The sequence below is a fragment of the Podarcis pityusensis genome (assembly GCF_964106645.2).
Source record: "Podarcis pityusensis genome assembly, chromosome: 13".
NCBI lineage: Eukaryota > Metazoa > Chordata > Lepidosauria > Squamata > Lacertidae > Podarcis > Podarcis pityusensis.
This window is the reverse complement of record NC_138038.1, coordinates 44,853,679-44,865,789: the sequence shown is the minus strand read 5'-3', so window position 1 is coordinate 44,865,789 and position 12,111 is coordinate 44,853,679. Positions and strand designations below refer to the sequence as shown.

General features: G+C 43.7%; 3 protein-coding genes across 3 annotated transcripts; 1 reads left to right on the top strand and 2 right to left on the bottom strand.

Annotated features, from left to right (window-relative positions):
* Positions 1-6,225: 6,225 nt before the first annotated feature.
* On the bottom strand, positions 6,226-7,030 carry LOC308460731 (histone H3.2). Its single transcript, XM_080977246.1, has one exon. The coding sequence runs from the start codon at positions 6,985-6,987 to the stop codon at positions 6,577-6,579; it is 411 nt and encodes a 136-aa protein (XP_080833372.1). The 5' UTR covers positions 6,988-7,030; the 3' UTR covers positions 6,226-6,576.
* Positions 7,031-9,305: 2,275 nt separating this feature from the next.
* On the bottom strand, positions 9,306-9,774 carry LOC308460710 (histone H2A.J; the record flags this gene model as incomplete). Its single annotated transcript, XM_080977211.1, has 1 exon — positions 9,306-9,774. One exon carries the CDS (start codon positions 9,772-9,774, stop codon positions 9,385-9,387), a length of 390 nt encoding a protein of 129 aa, XP_080833337.1. The 3' UTR covers positions 9,306-9,384.
* A 413-nt stretch (positions 9,775-10,187) lies between these two features.
* On the top strand, positions 10,188-10,591 carry LOC308460707 (histone H2B 1/2/3/4/6). The gene has a single exon (XM_080977206.1). It carries the CDS (start codon positions 10,192-10,194, stop codon positions 10,570-10,572), a length of 381 nt encoding a protein of 126 aa, XP_080833332.1. The 5' UTR covers positions 10,188-10,191; the 3' UTR covers positions 10,573-10,591.
* The last annotated feature ends 1,520 nt before the right edge of the window (positions 10,592-12,111 follow it).

The window sequence follows — 12,111 nt, the reverse complement described above, 5'->3', positions numbered from 1 at the left end:
GATGCCCTATAATACCGGCCCATTCACCATACATGATACTTTCTCACCTTGTCCTGGGTACAAGCATGACTGAAGAGGTGCCACCAGTCCCCACAGGCACTGCTGCCCACACAGCCAAGGCCTCAGTCAAGAAGAGTTAGAGGGCAGTAGTGTCAGGGGGAGCCTCCAAGCCCACCAAAGCCAATAGGAATGTTGACAATTGAGGTTGTTGTTTACAGATGTCTTCCCACTATATTCTTTCAGAGTTGCACATTTAGTCTTGGTTTCCCAAGAAGATACATTAATAGATGGTGACATAGGGAAGGTTCACCTATGAGATCTGGCAACTGAGTGCTTTGCATGTTCACTCTAAAATAACTCCCATTGGTAAGGGTAGTTAGGGTACCAGCTCAAATCCCACCATTTCTTAGCCTAGTTTCATAACGGCAGAATCGATGTTCATAATCTGACTTCCCCACACAAATTTTAAATCGGCTTGCAAAGTCATTGTGGCTGTGCGTGTGGCAGGGCAGAGTTGGGGTTATAGGAGCTGGGGAATCCAACAACATCTGAAGTGCCACAGATTCCCAACCCTTTCATTAGCTTCCATACCCTTAATAGTACCTGCCACAGCAGTACAAATGGGAATTACAACAAGCTGGAGCACCTTGAAATTCCCACTCTACTGCTAACTCCAGACAGGTGTCACGGAAAAATCTAGGTGCGAGGCTGCTCAGTCACACAGCTCATCGGGAAGAGCCCGCAGGTCCCTGCGAAATAAAGGAAGGAGTCCAGCCACCAACCAGAGCAAATAGCTGTAGACCAAAGTTTATTGCGCAACAGGTTTAAAGAGGAATTTGGAACCCCGAGGAAGGGGTGACAATGACTTTTAAATCTTTCCCACCATATCCCAGAATACAGTTCGTACAGCATCATTGATACATCATTGCTACATCACTGACATGCCACAAAAGGGGAGGGGTAGACAGGGGTTACACTAGTTTAACCTTGACAAACATGTCCAGTCAAGTCCTTGGTACAAGATTAGCATAAGCAGACATGTCAGGGCAAGACCCAGGTAAAATATTAGCATAGGCAAACACATCTGAAGTCCCACCACCCAAAGTACAATAGAACTTCCTTTGCATGTCTGGACCCCTTGGCAAGTCTGGTGATGGGGTTAGGCTTTCCTTGGCCAACAATCAGCTCAGCAATTGTCACCTCTGGGCACTTCTTGGGGTAGGAGGTATGTATACATGTCCTCATGCTTGGGGTTTTTCCAAGACCAAAACAGTGTTGAAATGGAGGAAACTGGCAAAGGAGTTGATTTTATATGATTGTTAAAGCTAGGTAACTTCCCTGAGCTGTCAAGTCAAAAAGATACATTTATGCATAATATTTGTAACATTTAACAACTTTAAAGATGTGCCCCCCAAAAAAATTTCCGTAACACTGGAAACCATCAGCAAAGAAATAATTAGGTGCCTATGTCATCAAATAAACTGAGAAAGGCCAATTGGAGGCTGGAAGACAAGATACTGTACATGCTGGGATGGGGAATTTGTGTTTCTCCAGATGCTGTTAACCTATGCCACACTCATTGTCCCTCAACATTGGCTATGTTGTCTGGGATTGATGGGAGTTGAAGTCCAATCCTGGCCCATAATTTTCGTAATAGGTCTAAATTGGACTTCCTGTTTCTGACTTCTTTTCTTCCTTCTTAAAGTGACTGTATTTGGGCCTAAAGAAACCAGTGTAACACAGAACACGCAGAGAGTCGTGAAGACTAAGAAAATAAGTTGGAGCAAAAGTACAGCAGAACTCTTTATTGCGAAAGTTTAAGACGTAAGGTGTGTGTGTGTGTTTTAACAAGTAGTCGTGGCCGAGTGGTTAAGGCGATGGACTAGAAATCCATTGGGGTCTCCCCGCGCAGGTTCGAATCCTGCCGACTACGATGCTTTCTTTTCTTTTCCTGAAATCGTCTTTGCTTAAATAGTCAAAAAACTTGTTCCGTTTTAGGCAAGCATCTTTAAATACCTTGTGGTGACGCACAGGTGTTTTGTTACTCCTTACTTTCCACGCAGCGCTCATCAACTACAGTCAAACCACTATACGTATCTATTACTGAAGACTAGGGAGTTTTCCCTCCTCTAAAAATGCTGTAGGTTACTGCTTGTATAAGCTTCCCTGAAATAGTAAGGGAAAAAAATTTGTTTCTCACAAAGAGTGTATTGGTGAATTGCAGCATACTGCTTAAGGTAATTGTCATGCATGTCCGTGTAGAATCGAGCAGAAACGTGCTAGTTTAAACTAGCTGGTTATGGGAGGGTAACCTTTCCTCCCCTCCATTTATTGAGATCAAGAAAGGTTACTACCAACTCCTCGTTAGTATAGTGGTAAGTATCCCCGCCTGTCACGCGGGAGACCGGGGTTCGATTCCCCGACGGGGAGATCATTGGCTTTTATAACTCATAAGTGCATTCACATTACAAATTGTTGTGAACAAGAAACAATTGAGAATATTATTGTTCCAATAGGCTTCAACAGATGGATAAAAAGTTCTCTGCCTGTGTTTCTCCTGGGATTTTTTTTTTTAATATGCTCTTATTGCCTGTTCTTTTTAATTGTTGGTTTGCTGTTTTTATTGCATTCTGTACATCATGTTGAAGGTGATATACAAACAAACAAACAAACAAACACGTTCAATGCTACATTTGTATAGTGTGATGCCGTCTTCAGAGCCCCTTTTAAAATTGCTTTTGCCACTTGAAAGCTCTAGTTTCCTTTCTATGGGGCAGTGCCATGTTTAATTGCATGAAAGTATACCATCGGAAAATATTACCTTAGCACAACTGCTTTCCAACAAAAATGTAGGGTGTAGAATGCTAGCGGTTACTAGAATAAGGGGTCATCCTAAGGCAAGATCTGCCAGGATCAGCAGTTTAGCATGCGATGAATCTGCAGCTCAGCCAGCGTTAAATCCCCAACCCTGGCATTGTAGGGACTTGCTCATCCTGGCTGAGGCAGGACTGGTGTAAGTCCCCCAAAAGAGTTTTTGTTTTAATTTTTATTATTTTTAAAAATAGATTTAAAAAATAAAGTCCAAAACAAAGCAGAACAAACAAGACAAAGCGAAAGAAAAAAGAAAACAAAAAGAAAAATCACACCTACAAAGAAAACCATATCATCATATGAATCGTTACGTACATATACACATATTGACTTCCTTCCTTTGTTCTGAGACCTCACAGTTTTTAATCTTTCTGTATTGTTGTGTCTAGTGTAGATTACCTCTATCTTTATACCTCTTGCACCATTTTTCAATTTCTTTAACCCTGCAAAGCTTCATTCATTACATACCAATATACTTACTCCAGAACAATGTTTTTTCATATATTCTTTAACACAATCCCATTCTTTTACTAATTTTTGATCCGATTGTCCCCTTAAGAATGCTGTGAATCTTGCCAAATATATATTTTCACAAAATTTGATTTGCCATTCTTTTATTGATGGGATGTTTCCCCCTTGCCAATTTTTTGCAATGAACATCCTGGCAGCTGTTGTCGCATAGAGGAATACTTTCCTTTGAATGTCAGGAATATTGTTTGTGATTATACCTAAAAGGAATGCCTCCGTTTTTTTACTAAAAGATATTTTGAACATCTTTTTGATTTCTTCATATATTTCATTCCAAAATCGTTTAATAGGTCGGCGTTCCCACCGCATGTGACACATTGTTCCTATTTCTTTCTTGCATCTCCAACAGGTATTTGATTTTAATTTGTAAAATTTGGCCACTTTTACTGGAGTCAAGTACCATTGGTACATCATTTTCATCAAATTTTCTCTAATTGTATAACATGCTGTAAATTTAATATCGCATTTCCATAATTTCTCCCATTGGTCCAGCCAAATTGTATAACCTATATCACATGCCCATTTAATCATAACTTCTTTTACTTCTTCATTCTTTAACTCCCGTTCTAATAATAGATTATACATTTTGAATATGCTCTTTTTCGGATTTTGTAATAATACTTTTTGTAATTTTGATTCTTCTTTTTCAAATCCTATTATTTTGTCCTGATTAAATATTTGGGCAATTTGGTGATATTGTAACCATGTGGTGCAGTATTGGGTCACCTCTTTGTATGGTCTTAGTTTTAATTGGCCCTGTTCCTCCTTTAGGAACTGCTGGTATGTTGCCAATTTTCCTGTCGTATTTTTCTTTTTGACCGATAGCACTTCTAACGGTGATACCCACCATGGGGTTTTCGGTTCTAACAGCCTTCTATGTCTCACCCAGACCTTATATAGTGAGTTTTTAATTACATGGTTTGAATTATAGTGCTGGAGAAGACTCTTGAGAGTCCCATGGACTGCAAGAAGATCAAACCTATCCATTCTTAAGGAAATCAGCCCTGAGTGCTCACTGGAAGGACAGATCCTGAAGCTGAGGCTCCAATACTTTGGCCACCTCATGAGAAGAGAAGACTCCCTGGAAAAGACCCTGATGTTGGGAAAGATGGAGGGCACAAGGAGAAGGGGACGACAGAGGACAAGATGGTTGGACAGTGTTCTCGAAGCTACCAGCATGAGTATGACTAAACTGCAGGAGGCAGTGGAAGACAGGAGTGCCTGGCATGCTCTGGTCCGTGGGGTCACGAAGAGTCGGACACGACTAAACGACTAAACAACAACAACAATTACATGGTTTAGAAATTCTTTATGAACTGCCACCTTACTGTAAATTAGATAGGCAGAGTTTTTCTGAGGTGTGGTTGACACAGGAAGGTGGGGGATTTAGGCTGTAATCCGCAATCTATTCAGTTTACCCACATAATCTGGCAACCCCTCATAAAGGACTAATGTAAAGGCTTCTTTTACCTCTGCAAGCCTTAGGCTGAGCAGCCACTGAAATGCCCAACAGGGTTTGGATCAGGTGTAACGAGGGACTTTCTATTTTTTGTAACTGATTTGGAACATAAGTTTGAAGAGCCCGGGTAGCTCAGTCGGTAGAGCATCAGACTTTTAATCTGAGGGTCCAGGGTTCAAGTCCCTGCTCGGGCGTTTGTAATTTTTCTTCCACCCTATGCCTCTTCATACATCTTTTAAAATTACTTTCCTCCACTAGTTAATGGCAAACGAGTGACATCACGTTGGTATTCTACACTTCCTGATCATATCAAGCTTATATCAAGCTTATACCAAGAATAATCTTAGTTGGTCTCTAAGATGCTACTGGACGATTTTTTAATTTTTTATATATATTTCGACTGAGTCAGACCAACAGGGCTACCTACCTGAATCTGATCATGTCATGGTTTTTTTTTAAAAAGCCGTTCAAAATAGCAGAGACAGCATGCTTGACATACCGTGTTGCACAATAGTTTTTCCTCTGTGGAAGAAACTACCTATCAACGTGTCTGTGGGATACTCTAATACATGCCAGCATTTCTGATGAGGGTCTGTGATCTCAAGACTGAAGTTCAGCTTTACATTTTCTAAAAATGCGCACATGGGTCTGTGCTTCTGATTTAACAAAAGGTGAACCAACGAAAACACTATACCGACGAAGGTGGGATTCGAACCCACGCGTGCAAAGCACAATGGATTAGCAGTCCATCGCCTTAACCACTCGGCCACCTCGTCGAGCACAAAACAAACGTTTTCAACTCCAGTACTTAATAAGTGCTTCAATACTCCACTACTTCAAAAGGATGTAGTTTTTTTGCAGTATGCTTTTAAGGTGGTTTCACATTGAATAGATGCGGTAGGATTACAATGTAACTTGCACATTTTCCAGAACATAGTCAATGAAATTGAGCGGATTCTATAAGAATTATGAATGGTGAGGTTTATTAGACAAAGCTGCTTAACTAATATATTAAAAAAAAACTTTTGAATTTAAAATCCCTGCTTTAAATGTTACACAAGCCTAGAATTCGCCATCTTGAAAGAAGCAGCCTCTCTCTGTAGGTGGACGAGGAATGGCCCTGCTCTGATGGTGCCCAAATCTAGCAAATGCCTTCTCCCCTTGGGGCCTCCGTTAAGCAGTCGACTTCAAATCAGCACGATTAATCCGAGTAATTTATGACTTTGTGAATGCAGTACTACTGTAAACGGCACCTCTAAACTTTTTCAATCTTACTTAAATTATTTGGGAAAGGGGGTGTGTATTATTCGGTTAGGCTAAGCGAAATAAAAAAGACTATTTATACAAAGAAACAATGAATAGCGAAGCATATTTCAATCCCATTTAATTCCAGGGGGGTGGGATTAGCATTTTCCTTAACAAGTAAAAGGATAAAGCCATCGCCAGCTAAACAGTACGCATTCCCTTTTGGGGGCTTCCCAGGTTCCTTTTAGAAAGTTCTTAAAAGAGCCTTTAAGTATCAAATTTCCCATTATCATGGTCATTTTTATAGCCTATCTTTTTGTTACCTTCCTAGTTAGTTGCCCTTACTAACCGACGACGTGCCGGAAAGCTGCAAGAGGTAATTTAGCATCTTTTCCAAAGACCATGTGGTGGCTCTTAAAAGAGCCTTTGTGGTGAAACAGGATTCGTGTTCTGGGGACGCAGGCGGGCGCTTCTCAGGCCCTCTCTCCGCGGATGCGCCTGGCGAGCTGGATGTCCTTGGGCATGATGGTGACGCGCTTGGCGTGGATGGCGCACAGGTTGGTGTCCTCGAACAGGCCCACCAGGTAAGCCTCGCTCGCCTCCTGCAGAGCCATCACGGCCGAGCTCTGGAAGCGCAGGTCCGTCTTGAAGTCCTGCGCGATCTCGCGCACCAGGCGCTGGAAAGGCAGCTTGCGGATCAGCAGCTCCGTCGACTTCTGGTAGCGGCGGATCTCGCGCAGCGCCACGGTGCCCGGCCGGTAGCGGTGGGGCTTCTTCACTCCGCCCGTGGCCGGCGCGCTCTTCCGGGCGGCTTTGGTCGCCAGCTGCTTGCGAGGCGCCTTCCCGCCAGTCGACTTGCGAGCCGTCTGCTTTGTACGGGCCATTGCTCCCAAAAGAAGAACAAAAAACAACCCAAAACGCCGCAAGTTCCCCCACAAACGAAACAACAGATAAAGTAAAGCGAAAGTTCCATGGCCGGATATTTATAGGCAGCTGGCTGCCCGCTGATTGGCTGGAAGAGATGAATGGAACCGTTGCAGAGTTCGAATTTCCCAAACTATGCAGGGATTGGGCAGGATTTCAAAACCACCCCGCCCCTTCTAATGACTACATTTTGGCTCCTATCCATTCAGCCTTGCTATTTTGTGAAATGGGTCTCCGCCCCTACTTTAAACAAAAACCAGTCTTTGCTTTACAAGGAAGCCCTCCATAAGGCAGATGGCAAATCTATTTCTGCACATAGAACCATTCTGGTATATGGTTACAGTTTACAGACACAGACAAATCTTTGCCTCACCCCCACCACCCAAGTTGATTACGGTCCTAAATTTAGAAGGGGCGGGAAGGAAACCAGAGTGGCCAATCAGTGCAGAGAGAGAAGCAATAGAAGAAGCAAGGTCAGCAATCAGGAATGTCATGTCTCTGTAGTTCGTGCCAAATATCAGAAACCAGTAGGTCCCTAGCCTAATACCAGCACCATTTCTTTCCACTTTGTACTGTGAAAGAGTAATCATTGTTCAAAAGCTGTGGCTTCTTTCCATTCAGCAGTAAGCGAAACAAACAACTGACCCTCTTGGATAGCATACCTCTTATCTTTCACAATACTGATGATTCATAGAATTGTAGAGTTTGAAGGGACCCAAAGGGTCATCCAGTCCAACCCCCTAAAATGCAGGTGAAGAATCCCTGGCAGATGGCTATCCATGAGTCTTGAACTTAAGAAAAACCCTGCTAGAGCAAACTGAACTTCCATCTACCTTTGACCTATGCTGTAATCCTATTCACAAGAATCTGGTGTAAAGTTAAGTGAAGCAACGGTAAAGTACACCCCAACCAGACTCCATTCTGGAGCAAGGATACTGCTTGCTGAGCTGGCCTAAGCCTGCCAGAAGGAAAACAAGCCTTTAAAATAGTGCTTGAGTCACACCACTATTTTTGATGCCTTAATTTACATGGTGTTGCCAGGTCATGTGAGACTGAGATGAGCTGGTTTAGGATCTTGCCTGGATTCCTTGTTTTCTTGGTTTAAAGTGTCATTATACTGGCCCATTTTCAGTCCTCTGGTATGGAGGCTCATCTTAGGGGAAAACAAATGTATCTTTGTTAGAAGATGAGCAATTTCATATTTGAGTTCTTTGAGAACTTTTGGCTGGATGGTCATTTCTTGGTGTGCCCCTCTAAATTTACCAGTAAAGTAAATGCTCTTGTCACCACTATTTGCCTCAGTACTTCAGATACCTCTTCCTGCAAAAGTTGGTAAAGGCAGAGGTATCTGACCTGTGCCTCTCTCAGTGAAGGCTGGAACACAGAAATTCATTCAGCTTGTCTGAAATTTCCTTCTCAAGCTGCAGTTCTCTATAGGTAGTTTCCTGATTTTACACACACACACACACACACACACACACACACACTTCTCCAAAAAGTGATGCCAGACTTTATTGTGTTCTTGCATTTGTTTGGGCAGATCTTGTTCTTGTCCTTTTGGCAAAATAACTAAATTAAACTCTGAAGGAAACCTTCCTACCGCTACAATAATTTCTTGATGAGCAACAGGTGTGGGGAACCTTTTTCAGCCTGAGGGCTTCTTCATTTCCTTGTGGACAACTTCTGGGTGGCCACATGCCATGGATGTAGAGCACCAGAGGCAAAAGTAGACAGAGGAACAAATGTGAATGTTACCTTTAAACAGAGCATTAAATTCCACACCCACTTGCACAACACTATGGCCTACATCCAGTCAAGCAGGAAGCGCAAGACTCATTCCAGCAAGGCCAAAACACTCACGGAGGGTGCAAAACAGGTCTCATAAAGGGTATTTACTGGGGTAAAGTCTCCAGGGCCAGAAAGAGATGCCTAGAGGACTGCTTTTGGTCACAAGGCTCCAGGTGCCCTATCCTTATGTACTGCATACCTTTAACTTTCTATCACTGCAGTTTTCGGTAGCCACTCCCCACCCACACTTGTATGGAGATATTTTAACCCGTTCTTTCCCATTTAGCTTTGTTTACTTGAGTAAACACGTTTGGGGTTACACAAATAGGGTTAGCATGTCATTAAAGTACAGCATGCCTTATTCAGAATTGCAAGATAAGTGTGAACTTAGCAAATATGTGACTTTTGATAGGCTTTCCGGCTGTGATGTGCATATTCTTGAAATGTGCTTGAGAACTAACGAAGAAATTAGAATCGGTAGCTTATACTAGAGATAACTAGCTCTTTCGCTGAAGTGGTGGGTGGCTCTTAAAAGAGCCTTTGGATTTTGGGATTCCTTGAGAAGAGCTTCACTTGCTCTTAGCTTTGTGGCTCTCGGTCTTCTTGGGCAACAGCACAGCCTGGATGTTGGGGAGAACGCCTCCTTGAGCAATGGTGACTTTGCCCAGGAGCTTGTTCAGCTCCTCGTCGTTGCGGATAGCGAGCTGCAAGTGGCGAGGGATGATCCTGGTCTTCTTGTTGTCCCGGGCAGCGTTGCCGGCCAACTCCAGGATCTCAGCAGTCAGGTACTCCAGGACAGCAGCCAAGTAGACGGGCGCTCCGGCTCCGACGCGCTCTGCGTAGTTCCCTTTGCGCAGAAGACGGTGCACACGACCCACGGGGAACTGGAGCCCAGCACGAGAAGAGCGAGTCTTGGCCTTAGCCCTGACTTTTCCACCTTGCTTGCCACGACCAGACATTTTTTTTCCCTTATGTTCAGTCGCTGTTTCACTGCCAAAGTTCGAGCAAGAATAGCTCTGAAGCAGCTTCTTCCTCGATATTTATCCGTGCCGCCGGCTTGTAATTGTGAATTCCTATTGGGTAGTGCTTTAAAACCATGTGACTTAACTAGCGAATGGGAATCTCGAGTCTTTTCCTTTAGTCCATTGGTTGGACAGGTCTAAGCCTGTCCAATAGGATCAAAGGAAGTAGCAGCTTGAAATTTGAAGTGGGCGCCTTAAAATGAGAATATGCGATTGGGTAGCTTCTAGTTGTTAACCAATAAGAATCATTGAAGCTGAATATGCTAATTGCATCCTGCTGCTATAAATTGAATGGTCTGAACACATGCCGCGTACCATTTCTTTGCAGCTGAAAGGGAAGTAAGTGTTTTTACAATGCCGGAACCAGCAAAGTCTGCTCCTGCGGCCAAGAAGGGCTCCAAAAAGGCCGTCACCAAGACGCAGAAGAAGGGCGACAAGAAGCGCAAGAAGAGCCGCAAAGAGAGCTACTCCATCTACGTCTACAAGGTGCTCAAGCAGGTCCACCCGGACACGGGCATCTCGTCCAAGGCCATGAGCATCATGAACTCCTTCGTCAACGACATCTTCGAGCGCATCGCGGCCGAGGCTTCCCGCCTGGCGCACTACAACAAGCGCTCCACCATCACCTCCCGGGAGATCCAGACCGCCGTGCGACTCCTGCTGCCCGGAGAGCTGGCCAAGCACGCCGTCTCCGAGGGCACCAAGGCCGTCACCAAGTACACCAGCTCCAAGTAATTTTGACTCGTTCCCAAATACATACTGAACCCAAAGGCTCTTTTAAGAGCCGCTTAACTTGTCAAAAAGAGGGCTTGGATCATTGCGTTCATTTATCCCCCCCCAAATTCCGCGGGTTTTCTATTACAACATTATGCTTAAAATAAAAAAAATCCTTCCAGTAGCACCTTTAAGACCAACTAAGTTAGTTCTTGGTATGAGCTTTCGTGTGCAAGCACACTTCAGATACACTGAAGAAGTGTGCTTGCACACGAAAGCTCATACCAAGAACTAACTTAGTTGGTCTTAAAGGTGCTACTGGAAGGATTTTTTTTATTTTGACTATGGCAGACCAACACGGCTACCTATCTGTAACTGGAAACATTATGCTTAGTTTGCCTTAGCCCAGAAGCAATGCAGCCACCTCTAATAAGTCCTATACACTTGGAAAGTCCTAGAATGTAGAAGTATAATTTACGCAATGCTTTTAACGCCACCTTGCACTCTAAAATACCAAGGCTTAAAGTTGATGGGATATCCTGTAATGAGTCCGCTGGAAGATTCCCCCCCACCACAATTTAATCTTCCGCCTTTGCGATACCTGACTCTAGTGCCATCTTGCGGATTTTTCTAAGATAGATGCGAACTTAATCATTTTTCTTTCTGATGTCATATATTTGGCATTATGTCATATGTTTGCCAAGAGGGCCGGTTAGCTCAGTTGGTTAGAGCGTGGTGCTAATAACGCCAAGGTCGCGGGTTCGATCCCCGTACGGGCCATCGTTCTTGTTTACTTAAATTTTTTGTTCCGCACTGATTCTTCTTTTTTTCTGGTTTCCTTCTATGACATAAGTTCCACCTAATGGTGCAGCAATAAAACTGCTAGCACATTTCCAAACACCTGGTGCAGAATTCAGTGGTCAGGTTGATCACTGGAACAAGACTGTTTTGAGCAGCAAATTACACTAATCCTGGCCCAACTGTACTGGTTGCCAATTACCGGTAGTATCTGAGCCCCATGCAAAGTGCTGGATTGGACCTATAAACCCTTAAACCAGTGGTTCTCAACCTTGGGTCCCCAGATGTTTTAGGCCTACAACTCCCATGATCCCTAGCTCACAGGACCAGTGGTCAGGGATGATGGGAGTTGTAGGCCAAAAACATCTGGGGACCCAAGGTTGAGAAAGGCTGCCTTAAACAACTCAGGACCACTATACTTCAACTACTGCCTCTCCCCATGTGAACCTACCCAGACCCTGCCATCAGACCATTCTTTGTGTGCCTCATCCACAATAGGTCAGGAAGGTGGCGACACAGGAAATGGGCCTTTTCAGCTGTGATTCCCTGCTTGTAGAATGCTTCCCCCAGAAATGCTCAAATGGTGGCTGTTGCATATCTTTAGACGCCTGGCAAAAACATTCCTCTTCTTGCAGGCCTTTGCCTAAGTAATCATTCTATGACCTTTTAAATTTTGTGGTACTGGGTTTTTGTTGCTGCTGTTACTATTTTATGCAGTTCCGTGTTTTTTTATATTGAAGGGTAGTATGTTTGTATCCTTCT

Coding starts and splice junctions, on each gene's coding strand:
- LOC308460731 (XM_080977246.1), bottom strand. CDS start 6,987: ATGGCCCGTACAAAGCAGACGGCTCGCAAGTCGACTGGCGGGAAGGCG.
- LOC308460707 (XM_080977206.1), top strand. CDS start 10,192: ATGCCGGAACCAGCAAAGTCTGCTCCTGCGGCCAAGAAGGGCTCCAAA.